Consider the following 20,487-nt stretch of genomic DNA (forward strand, 5'->3'; position numbering starts at 1 on the left):
TTCAACTTCCCAGATGTTAGCTGGGAATACCATACAGCCAATACAAACAGGTACTGGAAATTCCTGAGGCACGTTAACAATAACTTGTTGGTACAGTTACTCTGGAAGCTGACTAAGAAAGGTGCCCTCCAGATTTGTTGCTTGTAAACAGTGAGGGTCTTGTGGGTGAAGTGGTGATTGGAGGCTGTCCTGGCCATAGTGACCATGAGATGGCTGAGTTTAAAATCTTTGGTAATAGGAGGAAAACTGCCAGCAAAAGTTCAGCCCTAGCTATGGAGACAGCAGACTTCAGACTACTCAGTGAACTAGTTTGTGAGGTCCCCTTGGAACCTGCTTTTGAAGGTATTGGAGTCCATCAGTGCTGGTTAGTTAAGTAACACCTCTTAAGAGCACAGGAACAGGCAATTCCAAAGAGTCAGAAGTTGAGCAAGCTGGGCAGAAGGCCAGCTTGGCTGAGCAGGGATCTTATTCTAGAATTTAGGCGAAAAAGGAAAATCTGTGGGCATTGGAAGCAAGGTCAGTTGAACAAGGACTACAGAGGTGATGTTCACTCAGAGTTGAAGCTGGCCAGTACTGTGGGGACAACAAAAAGTGCTTTTTTTAAAGTATGCTAACAGCAAAAGGAGGAGCAGAGAAAACATTGATCCATTACTTGTTGAGGTTGGTAACCTCACAAATAAGTACGCCAATAAAGCAGAGGTTAATGCCTTCTTTGCCTCTGTCTTTAACACCAATGATGGGCTCGGGGACACCCAAAGCTCTGAATTTCAGGACTGTGATGATGATAAACTCCCAGCCAACTTTGAACTTGTGCAGGATTTGCTGCTCCAGCTGGATGCATATAAGTCTATGGGGTCCAGTGGGATTAATCCCAAAGTACAGAAAGAGCTGGCTGATGTCATTGCAAGACCTCTCTCAATAATTTTTCAATAGTCTTGGAGTCTGGAGAGGTCACAGTTGACTGGAATTAAGTTAAACGAGGAAGTGCTGGATTCTGCACCTGGCAAGGGGCAATGCTGGCTGTACGGACAGGCCTGGGGACAAGAGGCTGAAGAGCAGCCCCATGGAAAGGGATCTGGGGGTTTTGCTTGACAGCAAGAGAAATATGAACCAGCAGTGTGCCTTAGCAGCCAAAATGGTCAACTGTGTTCTGGAGCATAAGGCACAGCAATGCTGGATGGTCAAGGGAAGGGATTGTCCTGCTCTGCTCTGTGCTGGTGAAGCCTCACCTCTAGCACTGTGTGTGCTACAATATATGAAGGACATAAACTATTAGAGAGCATCCAAAGGAGGGCTACTATGGTGGTGAAGGGTCTAGAGGGCAAGAAGTATGAGGAGCGGCTGAGGTCCCTGGGTTTGTTCAGCCCAGAGCAGAGCAGGCCGAGGGCAGGCCTCATGGCGGCCTGCAGCTCCCTCACGAGGGGAGCGGAGGGGCAGGCGCTGAGCTCTGCTCTCTGGGGACAGCGACAGGACCCGAGGGAACGGCATGGGGCTGGGACAGGGGAGGGTCAGGCTGGGGGTTAGGGAAAGGTTCTGCACCCAGAGGTGGTCGGGCACTGGGACAGGCTCCCCAGGGACATGGTCACAGCACTGAGCTGCCAGAGTTCAAGAAGCATTTGGACTACTCTGTCAGACATGCGATTTGATTTTGGGTGGTCCTGTGTGGAGTCAGGTGTTGGACCTGATAATCCCTGTGGATCTTTTGTAACTCAGGATATTCTGTGATTCTGTGACTTTGCTGTATGCCATTTTACACTTTTATGTTCTTCTTTCTTATAGTACAAAGAAATACATAAATCTTTGTGTTTTCCACTTAGGTTGTGAGAACTCATGGGGCCCTGTCTGAGGTGACTCTGTATTGGGTCATAGTCTGTGATCTTACAGAAGACCTGGTCTCTGCATATGGGAATGTAACATTTGATGTTGGCCAAGTGAGAGCAAATATTACCATACAAGTTTCTCCTGACAACGTGCCTGAACTGGATCAGGTGTTTTCAGTTTTGATCATCAATGTGTCCAGTGGTCGTCTTGGAAATCACACTAATGCAACATTAACAGTTTTAGCTAATGATGATCCATATGGACTGTTCATCTTTTCTGAGAGAAACAGACCAATAAAAGTTGAGGAAGAAACAAAAAATATCTCCCTGACAATAGTAAGGCTTGGTGGTCTTCTTGGTACAGTAGTGGTTACATACAGAACTTTAGGTGATGATGAAAAGTCACCCTTTCTTCCACCTGATGTTGTTAGAGCAATACAAGGAGAAGATTATATACCCATTACTGGTTATGTGATCTTCGCAGCCAATGAAAGCGAAGCCACAATATCTTTGCCTATTTTGGATGATTATGATCCTGAGAGGTCAGAATCTGTTTTTGTGGAGCTAAACAATACTGTTTTGATCGACAAAGTACAGGATCGGCCAAGTAAGTGTCTTTCATATGTAAACCCAAAGCTTAAATATGTAGGCTAATATTTATATTTAATAGGATAAAATGCAGCAATTGAAATTACAGTAAAATTTTACCTCTGCCTAACTCTGTATAGTTAAGAATCCTGTAAGTTATATGTCAGAGTATCTCACATTAAGTATGAAGATTCTGTGTGTCAGCATATATTTCCTTTACCACAAAATTTTGTCAGGGGTGGACATTTCTTTCTCCCTTCTGCATCTGCTTTATCCCAGGTGTTTTAGGCCAACTGTATTACTGTATTGGTTTTGTGTGCTAATACCTGCTCACCTGTTGTTTCTGTAAAGCACAATGATAGGAAATAAGCTAGTTGCACTTACTGAAAGCGAAAAAAGCCTTTTAAACATTAAGTGGTGTAGAATTGCAGCTTCATGCTGGCTTTTTAGCGTAGAGGATGTTTGCCCGATCAGATAAATTCAGGTCATTACAGCCTTATTTATGCTTAAGAGCTTCTTGGCATGCCTAATTTCCCTTCCCTCTCCCCCATGACTCTCCCACATTAATCTTGATTTTTAAGGGAAACACTACAAAAAATTCTACTGGGAAACTGAAAGGTTACTTATAGTTCATCATTGCTAGTGTAAAATTCTATTGTCCTATGGACAAATAAGTAAGTAATTTTGCTAGTACCTCACCTCTTCAAAGAACTGGTGTTTTGTATGCTCCACAGCAGGGTAGAATAATAAGTTAGTAAGAATGTGGATTTTCTGACATAATATAATTCAAACATCAAAAATATGCTTGTGCAGTTTGTAGTTATATTTTGTCCAAATCTAAAATGAAAATTTTATTGAAAGCTAGTAGTGGCCATCCACTAAACTCAGGTGTATGTATATGAACAGTATAGCCATATATAGGAGGCATTTCAGGCTTGCTCTAAGAGGTTTTTTTCATATTTCAGTTGTAAATTCTCCTCGTCTTGGATCAGTGGGTGAGACTATAGCTCATGTAATTATCAATGCCAATGATGATGCTTTTGGAACACTTCAGCTTTCAGCTTCAGCTGTGCGAGTTGCTGAAAATTATGTTGGACCAATCATTAACGTGACCAGAACTGGGGGAATTTTTGCAGATGTTTCTGTGAAATTCAAAGCTATGCCAATAACTGCAACAGCTGGTAAGAAATCAAAATAGCAGAAATACACATTCTGTGTTAAACCAGAAAGAGCATACTGTATGCTTCGAGTAACCAAAGCAAGCAAGTGTGTATTGAATGCAGTCTAGTAAAACAAGTAGAAAAAATACCAAAGTGTGAGATACTTACTGAGTGTACTTAGGAGACAGGAATTCAGGTCCTATAGAAGAGACCTTACATCAAATTTAAAAAAACTCAGAGATATCATCACTGAAGAATCTAGCAAGAAAACTAAGGAAAGGAATTGGCTGTTTGTTTCCCTGGTGGCCACTCACTTTCTCAAAAAAATAAAATAAAATAAAAAATCCTGTAGTAGTATATATAGCTAGTACTTAGTCCTTTGTACATATTTCAACCTACCATACATGGCTTATTTGAGTTTCTTGGAGGGAAATTGAGAGCTGGTGACTCCTCTGTGAAACAGACAAATGTTAAGCACAATTCAAGAAGACTTTTACTTTGCAAATGAAAGGTAAAGCTCTCAGGTGATCCCTGAAAAGCTCCACGAGGGAAGGAGTGACCTTATGTCCTTTAGTAAAATCTCCTTTGAAAAAGGTACTTCTGTTTCATTTTATCTCTTGGAAAGCCAGACAACTATCAGAAATCAAATATAGAAATGTCACAGTTGTGTGATCTTCTCAATGGAAGATAATAATGGACCTTTTGTAATTGCTTCTTGGACTGACAGTGTAAACTCTGTTTTGGCCAAGATGAGATTTATTTTCATCCATCCAGATATCTAAAAGGCACTAGGAAATAAACAATTGTATTTTCTGGGTATGAAGATAAAGAAAAAAAAAACACAAAAAAACACACCAACATATGAACACAAGGGAATGCAAAAAGAACAGATAAATATTAGTGCTGATAAACATTAGTGATGTTTCATAATGAACCAGAATGCCTTAATATTCTTCTGTGTTTTGATTGTTTTGTTATTTTTTCATGTACAAATCTAGGTGAGGACTACAGTGTAGCCTCATCAGATGTTGTCTTACTAGAAGGAGAAACAAGTAAAGCTGTGCCAATTTATATAATTAATGATATCAATCCTGAAGTTGAGGAGTCCTTTTATGTTCAGCTGCTGAATCAAACGACAGGAGGAGCCTTGCTTGGATCTTTGACGAGGGCAGTCATAACCATTGAGGCTTCTGATGACCCGTTTGGATCCTTTGGTAAATGAGTCTTATTTGCATATTTTCTCTTGTCCAGTAGCAATCTGCTGATTTGTGGGTGAGTTATTACTGGGCAATGGAATAAAAATTTTCAGAATACAAAAAGGGAAGTCTGGATGAACACAGTAAAGGACAAAATAAGATAAACTAAATTAAAACGTGTAAGTAAGGGCAAATGGTGCCCTTATATAGCGAAATTGAAGCATTCAGTCAACTTATATATCAAGATTTTGTGAGACGAAGGTGGATTTTGGAGTCTCCTAATGGGGATGGATTTTAATTTAATTTGTATTTTTTTATCTATTCTAAATGTTGCATTTCTGCAATAGCTTGAAGCTTAAGTTTACATGCCAAAACCTGTTTAGATAGTGCAGTGTCATTGTTTTACAAAATAATCAGGCAAAGCAGGTTTAAATATCTGGGGAAATTGGAAAGTACAAATATGACTTAAATTGCATTCTTGTATGTTCTGGTTGTTAGTTATTGTAGTTTTTCTTCTTTCTATCATTATCAGTAAAATGGATTGTGGACACTTTCCAAAAATAGTTTCATTACACAGGTTTTGAGAAAAAAATGGTAATTTCAAAAATTTAATGACATTTTAGAAATTTATCTTTTCTATTTATTTTTTCTATTTCAGTATTTCTGGTGTATGTTTTCCAGCCATTTTATTTGACTTACTCTTTCTCCCTTTAGTACCCTACTTTATTTCAGTTATTCCATTTTATCAGCAAAATGTAAAGGAAATTGACAAAAGTAAATAATTCCACATGGATAATTCATTAACTTCATTCTTAACAACTAAAGATTTTATACAAGAAAGACTTATATTTGAAACAATTTAGATGGAATATGTTGACACATTTTTTCCATACGTGACATAAAAAATGATAAAAAATTTCCTCACTGGGAAAAATTACCTTCTGACCGTCTTCTAAAAACTTAGATCATGGCTAGCCTTGAACAATGGATACGTTGGAATAAACTCTTGGGTGGGGGCTGAATTTTCATGCCAATTTTATTTGCAGATAAAATGATACTGAAAGTTCAATTTGAAGTTTAAACCTGATTAACATTTTTTTAATTGTGCAAATGAATGCAATCAAGTGAAATAAAATATATAATTCAGTAACTAGGATGGTGTTTTTATTTTAAATATTACTGTTAATGAAATACACCTCTTTGTGCTGCACTTCAGTGTTCCAGATGACCGAATTTACTGTGGAGGAGCCTGAATCTGGATCAGTACCCATAAATCTGCCAGTAATCCGCAATGCTGGGACACTTGGTAACGTTACTGTTGAGTGGGTTGCTACCATTGGTGGACACCCTGCTGATGAGGACTTGCAGGTTGCCTCAGGCAATATTACTTTTGCCCCTGGGGAAGCCTTTCAGATGCTACTATTGGAAATCCTGGCTGATGATGTTCCAGAAATAGAAGAAGTAAGTCAAGCACTTACATCTTCCTTGAAGATGGTATTAATTTTGACTTGTTCTAGAAATATGTATGATGGAAAACAAGAAATGTTCCGGCAGGAAGGTGCTATAATTTCATGTTATACTTTGCTTGTAATTATTGTTAGAAAAACCACAAATTGTCTAGCTGCATTACTTCTTTTTCTTTTCTTCTCTTTGAGATTGTCCGTGTAGAATTAACTCAGGCCTCCAATGGTGGTGCTATTGGGTTAGATGGCGTGGCAAGTATTATAATACCTGCCAATGATAATCCTTATGGCACAGTTTTCTTTCATCAATCCTTATATCGAGTTCAGGAGCCACTAGAAAGAAATTTGCTGGCAAACATAACAGTCAGGCGAAGGTTTGTATAATGTTTGCTTTATTTGTAATTACTATTTATTCTTCACTTTTGTTTTCACTATAATGTCAAATTTCATGCTCCTCTCATAAAAATATGTGCATCAATTCTTTGATCTGCCATCTCAATGTATTTTCATTTCAAACACATTGTTTTTGAAGTAGATGTCTGTGTATTACATAAATTACTTAAACGTAGTATACATTGAAATGCACAATGTAAACTCAGCGTACACAGTGTACTATTCATTTTGTCCGTTTAATCATCAAATCATTTAAACCTGCATGGTAGCCTGTTCCTGTGATTTGAACAGGAGGACAAAATGGCCAGCCCTTACAGGATGAAAATAAGAGAAGGAAAACAGGTTTTATGCATGTGATCCTAGAGGAAGGATGATAAGTCTGGGTGTCACCGGCTTTTTCTTCCTTGCAAGTAAGGAGAGCTGCCAAGTCCTGAAGAAGACTAAGTTAACTCCTAGAACCAAATGTTTACAAATATGCATTCTTAACAGACTACTACCTAAGCTATAAATAATCAAACTTGCTATCCACAAAAAAATAAGATAACTCAGTTATTCTGGTACTAGTTTCAAAGGGAATGCATTTTGATGTGTTATTTGGAATTTTTCAGCAATTCAGAAAGGGTCAGTTGATTTTGTTCACTTCTATTATTAACCCAGAAACATGTAGAATATTAGACATCCTTTGTCAACTAACAGAACTTTATTTTATTATAATGTCTTTTAGTGAGGGAAGATTTGGTCAGCTGCAGATTTTCTACAGCACTTCTGAGACTGACGTTGTAGCTCTTGCTGTGGAGCAAGGTCAGGATATCCTGGCCTACTACGAGCCTCCTGTACAAGGAATTCCTGACAAACCATCCAAGACCAGAGTGAATGTGTCAGCAGCAAGTGACCCTGTGTATTCCTGTGCAGCTCAGTGCCTAAAAGAACAAGCATGTTCAGCCTTTACATTTTCCAGTGCCTCAGGGATTCCTCTCTGCCTTTGGCTGACGTCAGATATCAGCCCATTAACTAACAACACTTCAGGGTTCCGGACCTACAAGAAAAACGTTACCAGTGCATTCGCCCTCTTCAGCACACAAGCCATCGCTGGCAGTGATTATGAACCTGTTACAAGACAGTGGGCCATAATGCAGGAAGGGGAAGAGTCTGCAAATCTAACAGTTACCATACTGCCTGACAGCCTGCCAGAACTGGATGAGAGATTCACTATAACCCTTTTGAAAGCAGAACTGATGAACGTCTCAGCCAGCTCAAAAAACCAACCAACCATAGGACAGCCAAATACCTCCACAGTTATCATAATGATGAATGGAGACGCATTTGGAGTGTTTAAGATCTACAGTGTAAGTCCCAATGCAACAGAGAAAGGTCTGTATGTTGAAGTAGAGGAACGTCCTCAGACCAACGTGCAGCTAATGATACACAGAACAGAAGGCAGCCTGGGACAAGTGACAGTGGAATGGCGTGTCATTGGTGGGACTGCTACTCCAAACTTGGATTTTATAGGTGTCGGTGAGACTCTGGTGTTTGCTGAAGGTGAGACAAGCTCTCATTTTGGCTTCTGTTTTGTAAAACTAAGAAAAAGAAAAAAGAACGTGACAAGTACACGATACTGTGGATGTTTTGACAACTGATATCTTCTTCTTAGGCTAAATTTTCCTGAATGCTAAGGATACACGTGCAAAAGAGTATGGTTGTTCATTAGCATGTAGCATTATCTTGCAGAACACACACAGTGGTAGCAAAGCACAATGAAATATCTAAGCACAATAAATACCTAAGGGTTTTTATTAAAGAAATATTGCAGTATAAATATTGCACTATAAAGATTTCCTTTACCACATAAGTAAGGATTAATAAAGTCGAAGATAGTTGTTACAGCAAGGATAATGGAAATGAGAATCAGGCCTAAGTGGTCTTTTGTTAGCCCTCGGTCACTACAGTACTAATTTTTCATGACATCTCTTTAAATTCTGAGATCATATTGTAACATAACAAAACATATTTAAACGTAACATAACAGAACATATTTAAAAGAATTGCAAACAGGACAAACAAGTCCCTCTCAGACATTACTTAAGTACCATGCAGCATGCTGTATTTTATGCTGTATTTTATTTTTTCAAAGTCTGAGTTAATCGAACTGATATTTTGAAAGCAATTTCCAGGTGCGTAGTAAAGATTCTAGTGTGCTAGCTTGATAAATCATCTGAATAGTAAGGCATGGCTGCTGGCAATGATTGTGAGGCTGACATGTAATTACATTACCCGTTATAAGTTTAGTAAAAACTGATTTTGAAGTATTTTGAAAGACAATCTAGCAGGAAATACATATGTATTCTGTAAATTGATATTCTAATGATCATAAAACACAGCTGGGTTATGCACACGCACTGAACAACAGGATTGTGTTGTAAATTTTAATGGATATATAGCGACTAGAGATTAACGGTGTTTGCTGCTTACATTATTATTCTTTGATAGTCCCAAAGGCAAGGAACTAACAAAATGTCATCCCATTTCAATGCATTCCCTGGCTCAGTAAATGTACTCATATTGAATGTACACCCTTGTGTAAATGGTTCATCGGAGAGCTTAGCACCTGGCAATTTATTTTTTTTTCAAGAATGATATTCCCCTTTTCTAAGTTAAATTTTAAAGTCATAGAATTTGTAATGAAAATAAAGAATTCTAGGCACTCCGAAATAATTCCTATATAATTAATTTCTACATAGTATATTTAATGATGTGATCGTTTTATTGGCTTAATGTGACTGATCAATAGTAATTAGATAAAATTTCATAATGACATTCACTGACTTCCAGAAAGGTAAATAAGTTTGTTTCATGCAATTTTAATATATTTTATGTATTTAATTATTTTCAAAATGAGATGATTGAGTCTTTTTACAAGGTGGTTTCCAAGTGGACACACGGTTGTATACGTTCTTCTCCTTGTAGGTGAAACAAAGAAGATGGTCACGCTGCCCATTATAGATGATCCAGAGCCAGAGGATGATGAAAGTATTGAAATCAGCCTGGTCCATACTGAAGGAGGGAGTCGAATTTTGCCCAGTTTTGACACTGTCACAGTGATTATTCTGGCAAGTGACAATGTGGCAGGAATTATAAGCTTCCATACAGCCTCAAGATCTGTTATTGGTTGTGAAGGTGTGTTCTTTGTGTTGACCACGCTCAAATTTTAATGCCAGTTTCCATCTTTGTGCTTTCAGTTGATAATGACTCACAATGATTGTGTTTCACTGTTCAGAGAACACCAGCAAGAAGTGAATATCCACATACCTGACATGTACTTTGAACTCTTGCAAGCATTCATAGAATCACAGAATGCTTAAGGTTGGAAGGGGCCTCTGGAGGTCATCTGGTCCTTTCCCCCTCAAGCAGGGCCACCTAGAGCAGGTTGCTCAGGACCATGTCCAGGCTTTTGAGTATCTCCAAGGAGGGAGACCCCACAATCTCTCTGGGCAACCTGTGCCAGTGCTCCCACACAGCACAAAAGTGCTGTCTGATATTCAGAGGGAACCTCTTGTGCTCCAGTTTGTGCCCGCTGCCTCTTGTCCTGTCCCTGGGCACCACTGACACGAGCCTGGCTCTGTCCTGTTCCACCCTCCCTTCAGGTATTGAAGGACACTGATGAGATCCCCCTGAGCCTCCCCTTCTCCAGGCTGAGCAGTCTCAGCTCTCACAGCCTCTCTTCCCTTCCCTTGATCACCTCGGTGTCCCTCTGTTGGAGTCTTCCCAGTACGTTTAGGTCTGTCTTGCACTGGGGAGCCCAGAGCTGGACCCAGTGCTCCAGGTGCAGCCTCACCAGTGCAGAGTAGAGGGGAAGGATAGCTCTCTCAGCCTGCTAGGGATACTTGGCCTAATTCAGCCCAGAATGCCATCAGCCTTCTTAGTAACAAGGCATGTTGCTGGCTCCTGCCCAGTGCAGTGTCCAGCAGGACCCCAAGCCCTTTCTGTCAAGCTGCTCTCCATCAGGGTGCACGCCCTGGTGCCTGGGGCTGCTCCCCGCCAGGGGCAGGACTCTGCCCTTCTCTTTGTTGGCCTGCACGAGGCTCCTGCCAGCCCACTTCATGACTGCCAACATACACACACCTAATAGTCATAAGCAAATCAGATCTATCAGCGACTTACAAAGAATTTAAAATATTCTAGAAAACATTCCTGCAGAAACACTAGGGTAACATCTTCCCTTTGTCTGTCCCATGAACCTGATGTTTTTTTATGGCAGATGATTTGGGAAGTAGCAATTATAAGAGAAAGCAAACATTTGAGAAAGAACAATAATAATTTGGTATGTACTAAACATTTCTACTATTGTTTTAAAGAATACACGGCATGTTTCATCTACAGTTTGATGCAGTTTTGCATAGGATGATAATAGTACTGGTGGTGATTGCTTTAGGTGGCCTTTGATGGAATCTCAGTGTATTGCAGTATCACGTTTCTCTGATGTTTGAACTGATGGGCAGGGAAAGTTCACAAAACAGGAACTTGTCCCCTAATGTGTGCACTACATTTTCTGTTTGAAGAAAAATGGCTTTCTCAACCAAAGGTTTTTTGTTTTGTTTTCCCAACATGAAAGGGCATCATAACCTTTGGTTTTTTATCTAGGTATGGTTTGTGTTAATTCTGTGCCAAGCCAGATGTGATATGATTAGCTAAGAAGAGCTGTTAATGAGCACAAGGAATTAATACAAACTGTCTCAGTCCCAAAGTCCCTGAATACTTTCAACTGGTTAAATGTTATTCATAGCATGCTACCAAATGCTGGCTGCTTGAAACTGAAGTACTTGGCTATAGTTCTATTATTATATATAGTTATTATTATATTATTTTTCCAGGTTGTGAAAAGAAATAGTTCATTGCCTTCCAGCCAGAAACAAAACAAGTGAACTAAGTGTCTTTGATTAAAAAAAAAAGAGAGAGAAAAAGGGAGAAATAGAGAAAGAGCAAAAGAGCTAAGGCATTTAGATTATTTTAGTTTGTCAAAATATTTTTTTCATTCGAAAGCAAAATTTACCAGACATAAATCCAAATATCATTACTTTTACAGTTATTGTGTTATTGAAAATTTTCTGTTAAGTGAATACATTTTGTTTTCACAATGTGCATGTTATTTTTTACCTTATTGAGGATAAGTGTAGTATTTTTTTATTGGACAGGGGTCTGCGACAGTTGTGTAACTGTATTACAAGAAAATGCACTGCAGTAGCTTAAAGTAATGAGGAAGAGGAGAGCGGCTGATGCTCCCTTCTTCACAGCGATAAATACCCACCTCTTTGTTTCTCTATGTAAGAGATGCATCACTTATTAAGTCACAATGTAGAAATGTAAAAGTATGGATAAGGATTAAATAATAAAAAAAATATTGAATTTAGCCTAATAACACTTTCAATCTTCAGAAATCAATTAGTGTTCATATTAGCATTTCTTCTGGATAGGAATACCAAAAAAATCTTGGTAAAGCTGGTAGGAAACATGGATCAGTAAATAACTACTTGGAATCTGTAATAATGACTTCAAGTTTCTTCTCAGTGTTTGGATTATAGTGGAACAGCTTTCTATATCATAAAGCATTTTTCCCAGTCTTCAATGAAAATTCATTATAACTTATAGAGATATATTGAAATAAGCTTTGCCTTATTTGTGTGTGTGTGTGTTTTCCCAATGGTACTAAACCATTGAAACCACTTTTCTTTTAAATCTTTATTTCTTTGTAATGGATATGCAAAATTCTCAAATAGAACATAGTGGATTGCAGTGCAGTGTTAAACACTGTAATGATTTAGCCTCAGAGGAACCTGTAAATTGGGAGTCTACCATCCAGATATTTGACTGTAGAAGTGGAATCCTTGTGATATCAATAAATTTTGAATTCCTTAATTTTCTTAGAAGCAACATGGACCAACTTAAGCCAAAGATGTCGACATCAATGTCGACATCAATGTTGACATCTCTGAGACTTAACTGAAGTTTGAAATGTTGGGGCTGAATAGCACATTTATGTATTTGAAAATGGGTGTATACAGTTTTTGTATTACTTCTTTACAATATTAAATTTTATTTAAGTATATTAAGGGCTCTTGAAGTTAAGAATTCCTTTCTCTTTCATTGGTAGCCAATATACATGCATATCTCTGACTCTTCCTTACAAAAAATAAATGTAACTAGAAAATTTTCAGATTTTTCTTGCCAGTTTTAGCTGTACAATGCTGTACAATTCTGTAAGGTAATACAGTAGAATAGCAAGACAGCATCCTAAGTTGCTGCTCTCTAAATTGCATAATCAAAGGGACTAGTTGGGCAGCATAATGTTATTATAACATTATCTTATGTTTTGTTAATTCTTCAATAAGCAAAAGAAATCTCATGTATTGTTTTCAAAAATCTCAGAATTGTAGATTTCTGCATATTTCATGTCTCTGAAAGCCAATGCAGGACAAAATGTGCTGTTGAACTTAAATTCTGTGGACCTGAAAAATGCATATGAAATATGAATGCCATGTACCTACCTATTATAAATAACCATCTGTCCTCTATTGTGAATGTTTTGCAAAATATTGCCTACTGATCTATTCCATGTTGATATAACATGCTAATTTCACATGTCCACATTTAAAATATTTAATGGAAATTTTGTGAAAAACTTGTGAATATAAAACAATTTCCACATTTTACAAAGCCTACTAAGAGGTCTACTCTTTTTAATTAAAGTGCCTTTGGGGTTAAATGTTATAAATGTGCAAAATACCATAGTATTTGCTTCCTTTATATGCACATTGTCCAGCAATACTGATTACCTCTGAGATTATAAGAAATTATTAACATTTTCTGAATGTTTTGTTTTCTAACAGTGACCATATTTGTAAGTTCGAACTCACATAAACGGAACTTACAGATAATTATAAGCATTTTTTTCTGCATGCATTGAATAAAGTCACAAGACAGTGCAAATGTTCAGATAATGTGTATTCTTTCCAGGGAACTGTTGTAGAAAACTACTATTATTGTTGGTACATACAGTAGTTACTGTTTTGTACAGTTTACAGACTTGTATTGCTCTAATGTTTGCGCATGTTTTCATGAACATTCCCTTTCTAAGTTATTCATCTATACCAAGTTCCCTCATATGTTCATAATTATTTCCAAGTGTGAACTAAAAACAGAAAAAAAAAACCTAGAAGAGTTTAAGTTTAGGTTTTTCTTTTCAGCATTAAAAGTGAATGTGGTATATAACTACTGTGAAATTCAAACTGACAAAAATAGCAATATCTTTCAGGAAAAATACTTTAACTGTGTGATGCATGTTTTTGACCTCTCATTTTTATAACCAACATGTAGAAGAGGAGACCCTGAAACACTGCATCTTGTCCTTTATTCCTAGGAGAACAATTACAATTCCACATCGTAAGAACTCCTCCAGGACTGGGAAATGTTACTGTTGAGTGGAAGATAGTAGGACATAATGTAAAACAAAATTTTGCAAACTATTCTGGAATACTTTTTTTTCCTGAGGTAAGTCCATAAACAGTGATGTTGGCTACAGGAAAATAGTGTGATTAGAACTGATCTGAGAAAAAGTGTGCCTTTTCAACAGTCCTTCTTTCTTGGTTTGATTATTTAATTTCTCACTTTTTGACTTACAAACTGGAGGGAGCTTACAATTCTTGATACTTAACTCTTCTTAAAGAAATTGTTCAAAATACTTGTCATTATGATATCACTTGTGTTTTATAAAATAATGGCTAATCAATTTACCCTTAAAACAAATAGGGGACGTTGAATACAACATTGTATGTTGATCTGCTGGATGACCATATTCCTGAAGAAAAAGAAGAATACCAAGTCATCCTATACAACATCAAAACAGAAGGTAATGCAGAACTATAGCCAGCTACATCTTAAAAATACCATTTAATAATATAATATTTTTAATTTTATTATTTCATTTTGGAGGTATAGGACTGAGCAAACTGCAGCTGGTGCAAAGTACGCAAAGTTCATTAACATTTTATTGAAATAGGCTTGGTCCTTATGTATGTATATATAAATCCCACCGTGTCTCCACAAATACACTTAAATGGTTTTCAATCCTGATTTAACTCTGCCTATTTAATTCAATGGTTGTTTCTTCCCTTAATCTTAATGCAAACTGAGTTTACTAATATGTCATGGATAGAGTTGCCATGAAACATGCAGATATTTTTATCTTTTTAAACAATCTTGTCAAGCTGCAGACTTACTGATCTGTCCCTGAATTCAAGGTGGTCAGAATATTTTATTCTTGCCATTAAAATTATAGTGAGAAAAGAAGCCTTAAACTGCATCCGTTCTGAAATACCTTTTTTCAAACTGAAATTAATGTCCAAACACCAAACTAACTTGACATGGATTGTGTTGCTGCGAGGTGCCTTATCAACTTCCGAGAGTCACTGTGGCCCAACGGGATGAGCAAAATTATTCATCAAAGCAATAGTTGGAAAACATATCAGTTTATTGATGTAATGATTGTGAAGTGGAATATAGTTTTAAGCTTTTGGAGGTACTTCCTGGGAAAATGGTTTATTTCCTTTTAAAATATAGGGAAGTTGATATTTGGCACTGGCCTGTTAAGTTTTCTTATTTTTTAATACATTTTTGTGACTTTGTACTTGGTATGCATAAAATTTCTGTTTCTATTTGTTATAGAATGTAAGTATATATATGTGTGTAGGTCCCACACCATCCACATACTTCAGTGAGCTTTGGTTTCGTGGTATTTGCATGGCTACTGAACGTTATTTAAATGTAATATTAACAATAATGTAAGACAAAAATATTAGTTGCATAACACTTCATTCACTGCAGTCCACTGATTCTCTTGCAGGAGTTTCTTCTACAGGTGCTGCTGTTTTGGATAGTCAAGGATATGAAGCTGTTCTAACAGTAGAAGCTAGTGATGAACCACATGGAATTTTGAATTTTGCTTCCACATCCAGGGTGGTTTTAATCCCAGAAGAAAACAAAACAATTCAGCTTTTTATTAACAGAGAATTTGGATCTCTAGGTCTGTATAACAACTCCAAGAGAAAGGAAGTTTTGTTTTGCTTATCATTAGGCAAATAAAAGCCATGATAATGAAAGTTTGGAAAAATCTTTGTTACAGTTGGTATTTTTTTCAGAACTTCTAAGCTTCTTTCTGCAGACTTGGAAACTAAATATTACTTATTACTAGAGTCATAATCCTCATTAATACAGCAAGGGATCTGAAAGCTGTAACAATCAGGTGGCTATTAAGGTTACCATATTTTTGTCTAATGAGTCTGTCTCAAAGCATTAGTCTCTTCAGAAAAAATAAAAAACATGAGAAAAGTGACATGTACACACATCCCACATATTTTTTCTCTGAATTTCAGGAAGTCAGCACCTTAGGAATGTCACATGGAAAAAGTTGTGTCCAGACCATTGAATTCAATTTATGTCTCCTCTGACAATTTCTGATTCCTCTTTGAATCAATTTATCCATTAACATCCTTTAAACTATATAGTATTCAATTCTACAATACAATAGTGTGCTTCATGAAAAAAAAAATGAATCTTGTGTTTGTTGCCTGAAAATAGCAACTTATGTTGTGAGAAAACATGTATAATAATTTCCTATTTGCCTTTTTGGACTATATTTACACCTCGGTGATAATCTGGCTGTTTCTTTTGCCATACTTGTTTTGAAATGAAGTAACATTTACAGTGCTTTTCAAGATCTGGAGACACCAGAGAGTTTTAGAGACATTTTAATGACACTATTTTTCCATTTATTTTTTAATACCAGTCCATACTCTAGTGTACTCTTTGAACACTATTCAGTAAACTAATGTTTTAAGATAATTGTTCATAGTAAGTGCAAGATCTCTCACTGAATTAAAATAAGCATCGTTACTTATTTATTAATTAGGACTCTTTTATCTCTTACATTTTATTTCATATAGAGCAGCTTTTAATTTAATCTATCATTTTATTTCAGGTTCATACTCCTTATGTTTGCCACTTGACTTACCCTACCAGATTAGCGAGAGGTGGCTTTATTCTCAAAACTATAATGTATAACTTTTCTGCTTGGTAATATTTATCCATGTGTCCCCTAATTTTGTTCTCTATTGAAGTTTGTCAATCTACCCAGGAAAGTATCTAGATTTATTAATCTGTGTTTCCCAGCACTGTCTTTAGAGCCTTTCTTAGATATCTGTCATTCCCAAAAAGTGTCCTTGTTGCAAAAACTCATATTAATGGTACATGAGATGTCCCAGTTAGTCTTTCAGCAATTTCATATTTATGGTCCACAGAACTTCAAATTTCTGGATGCATTTGGACCCAATGATTTTTGAGTCCTATGCAGACAGACAAGTCAGCAAAGGTCAAATTGAAGGCATATTGATAACGGTAACAAAGGTACACTAGCTCCAATGTACTTTGGATAACTCTTTTAATCCTTCTGTTTTGCAGTTAGTCTTTTTATTTTGTGGATGAGAATTTGATCTCTTGTCTTTATCCATTCCAGTGAACATTATATAAGAACTGAAAAACAATTTTTTTTTTCTTTTTTTTTTTCTCCTCACAAATTAAACAGGTACTATCAATGTTACTTATGCCACAGTTACAGGATTGCTCACTGTAAGTAATCAGACAGAAGAGACTGTGGCTGAACCAGGAGCTGATTATGTACCTGCTTCTGGCTCACTGATTTTAGAAGAAGGAGAAACATCAGTTGCCATAAATATTACTATTCTAGAGGTAACCTCTAAACCCTTTAATTCTGTACTTTTCTGTATGATTTCAAAAGGGTAATATTTTGGGAACTAAAGCTTGCAGCCATTATTTGAAGCCCTGTGTTATATTTCACTATCATTTAGAAAGATGGTTTCAATCTTAATATTAAAATCACAAGGGATCAAATAGTCACAGAAAGCAGCTCTACCTCTGTCTAAAGGTAATAAAGTTGTCTCATTAAAACTTTACCAACTATCTAGTAGTATTTAGAACAGTGTGCTTCATGGCTGGCTACAGGCTCATACTTTTTCATTGCTGGAGATACATGCCTCTAAAATCGGTCAGTAATTTATTTGCAAGAATAGTTTAGCGTCACCACAGGATCTTTTTCATGATATATAATGTCTTACTTAATTCTTCCACGATAATCAGTTTCAGACCCAATAAAATTATTTCAGGAAAACAGAAAAATGAATTCTAGTGTCACAGTAATATTAGAGACTTGTTGTGTGATCCTTTTTGGTGACTTCTGTGGAAGTTTCTTAAAGGACAATGAGAAGAGGATGTACTGTATTTGTGTTTTGCAGGATGATATACCAGAGGTGCAAGAATTCTTCTTGGTTAATTTAACTTCAGTGGAACTCATCATGAACCATTCAACGTCATCCCCACCTAAGCTAGGTAAAAACATCTTATAGCAAATTATTTTTACTTTTCCTTTTTAATGGTTTATATTATATTACCTTGGGAGATTACCATTATTCCTCTTACTTACCAACTATGCTGAGATGAGACATGGTTATTTAGAAGAAACATCATAGAATATGAAATAGATTTATTATTACACTTAATCTCTTGCTTTTTAAACTCTGGGAAAATTTAAATTAATTTTCGTAGAGGAGTTAGTAATTATCAGTTGGAAAGGACAATTATTTGAAAAGTTTATTGGTGATTTTTTCATCTGATTTTCATTTACAAACTACAAAATGGAAAAAAAAAAAGTAAAAAAAAAACTTTATGTGGCTACTCTGCTCACTCTTTTAAAAAAGTCTGTTTTTATTCTTTTATCACTTTTAGGAAACATATTTTATGGTTTTCCTACTCTTGCAATGATCTTTATTATTTGCTTAGTCTGCTTCTCATTTTGCTTCTTCAGAATTCAGTAGAATAGTAGTCATTAGCTTTAAGAACTGTTGGATTATCCTGTGGTACTAAAGACTAGTTATATAATGTCAGACATCTTCTTTGACTCTTTTCCCTTTTCTTTGCATGCTTATAGAAGTGACTGAGTTAATTCGTTACAGATTGAAAGGTAACTTGCAAGACTCATTGCTGATTTGTGAATAGTTGAGTCTAAAATATGAAAGGAGTAGCATATAAGAATGAAAGATTCATCCAAACTAAACAGTGTTGTATAGTCTCACTTTCTCTTTGGCTGTCTCCTTGAACCATGACCATTTAACACTGATGTGACACTGCATTGGGTCAGCTTTACTTACAATGAGAAAATAATAGTTTTAAGTCATAAGGAAAAAATGTGTTCACATAACATGTCAGTGAATTCTTCTGGTAGAAGAAATAGCCTGACTCAAATACGTGTGTCCGCGTGTGTGTCTGTGAGCAAACTCTTACAGATCCTGGGTGAACAGATCTGACTACAGGGTGACATGAGAAAATGCAGGAGTGAAGCAGAAATGTCTCTAATTGCCATTACTCCCTCAGGATTTGTAAACCTCAGTAACACTTCTGTTGTCTGTGTAGAGCTATTGCTCATCGTCATCTCTACCTCATAGTGACAGGCTTAGATTCATGGCAATAATCTTCTACTTTTGTTCAGTTTTATCTGAATTGATGGAAAAATGTATATGGATCTAAACATAATATACTTATGGCAGACTCGGTGAAGTCAATTTGGTTTTAGAAAGTAAGTTGAAGTTTATAAAAAGTAAACAAGTAAGTTAAGGTAGTTGTGTGGTGCGGTTGTCTGAAAAACAACAACCTATTTTCTGAGAAGTATTAAGTTTTGACTGTAAAGTTCTGGTCTCTGAAGTTAGTAGACTTTTCTGACATTAACCTATTATTTGGTGTTTTTCACACTGCAGTGTATTCAATTACGATTTCAGGCTAATTGTAAATACCTGTATGTCTTTATGGAGCAGTAGAATATTACAGTATGTGAACACCCCACAAATAAATTAATAGTTGTGTATTTGTAGTGAAATCTGAGGTGTGCCATTAGAATGTATGATGAGGCACTGAAGCACAAATAGAAGATGAAATGCTGAATCATTTATTATTCTTCCTCATTGTCTTTCTCATACTCAGAATGGCAAATGCAAAATATTGAATGTCATTGTAATAAACACTTATAGTGAAGACAAATTAAGATTCCATCGCAAATCTAGACTTTATTATTTTCTAATGTTTTATGTGCTGTTTAACTTTCTACATTTTCCTTAGTCTTTTTTTTTTTTATGCATTATTAAATATTACAGTGCTAATTCAAGACGCATTATTGCACTTCTAGTAGTAAGGACTCTTTCCAGTTATCTTGCCCACTCCCATTTTCTCCTACACATTTTTTGTAAAGACACTGTAATATTAGTACCGATTGAATAAATGCTTCTGTGATTCTTGAAAATCAAGAAAATTGATTTTATTGTTCTTTAATTTTTGTCTTTCTGTTTTGCCTTTTAGATGTGGAAGGTTTAGCTTCTCAAATTGTTATCGATGCTAATGATGGTGTAAGAGGAGTAATTGAATGGGAAGGTACCAAGTAAGTCTCATCTTCCTTGAAGAACTTACTGTGCCAATTAGTGATTGGTGTTGCCCATTTTCTTTCTAAAAGTAAAACTCCTGTTAAAAATAGGGCCATGTCTTTGAGATGGTAAAGTAATCATTCAATTCAGCTGAACTAGAAAGTGGGATTCCCACACTGAAAACAAAAATTCACTATTCATCTAATCAGAATTCTTTTACTTATTACTACTTTCACTGTTGTCCTTTTATATCACCAATTTGCCTAACCTCCCCAGCCTGCATCAACTCTTCCAGCCTCACCATTCATGTAAGCAAAAAACAAAACAAAACAAAACAA

General features: G+C 36.4%; 1 protein-coding gene across 1 annotated transcript in view; it reads left to right on the forward strand.

The window, feature by feature from the left end:
• Positions 1-1,742: 1,742 nt before the first annotated feature.
• The window catches only part of LOC310891075 (adhesion G-protein coupled receptor V1-like), a gene marked incomplete at its 5' end in the record, with an annotated part of 29,244 nt that continues 10,499 nt past the window's right edge, over positions 1,743-20,487 (forward strand). Inside the window, 15 exons of the mRNA XM_083853385.1 lie at positions 1,743-1,778; positions 1,818-2,427; positions 3,374-3,589; positions 4,567-4,782; positions 5,981-6,225; positions 6,420-6,601; positions 7,345-8,159; positions 9,585-9,794; positions 14,032-14,162; positions 14,421-14,520; positions 15,514-15,693; positions 17,251-17,414; positions 17,978-18,071; positions 18,670-18,702; positions 20,088-20,166. Coding sequence (XP_083709511.1) covers positions 1,743-1,778; positions 1,818-2,427; positions 3,374-3,589; positions 4,567-4,782; positions 5,981-6,225; positions 6,420-6,601; positions 7,345-8,159; positions 9,585-9,794; positions 14,032-14,162; positions 14,421-14,520; positions 15,514-15,693; positions 17,251-17,414; positions 17,978-18,071; positions 18,670-18,702; positions 20,088-20,166 — 3,311 coding nt within the window. The remainder of the gene's footprint in view (positions 1,779-1,817; positions 2,428-3,373; positions 3,590-4,566; positions 4,783-5,980; positions 6,226-6,419; positions 6,602-7,344; positions 8,160-9,584; positions 9,795-14,031; positions 14,163-14,420; positions 14,521-15,513; positions 15,694-17,250; positions 17,415-17,977; positions 18,072-18,669; positions 18,703-20,087; positions 20,167-20,487) is intronic.

The sequence above is a fragment of the Anser anser genome (assembly GCF_964211835.1).
Source record: "Anser anser genome assembly, contig: HAP1_SCAFFOLD_150, whole genome shotgun sequence".
NCBI lineage: Eukaryota > Metazoa > Chordata > Aves > Anseriformes > Anatidae > Anser > Anser anser.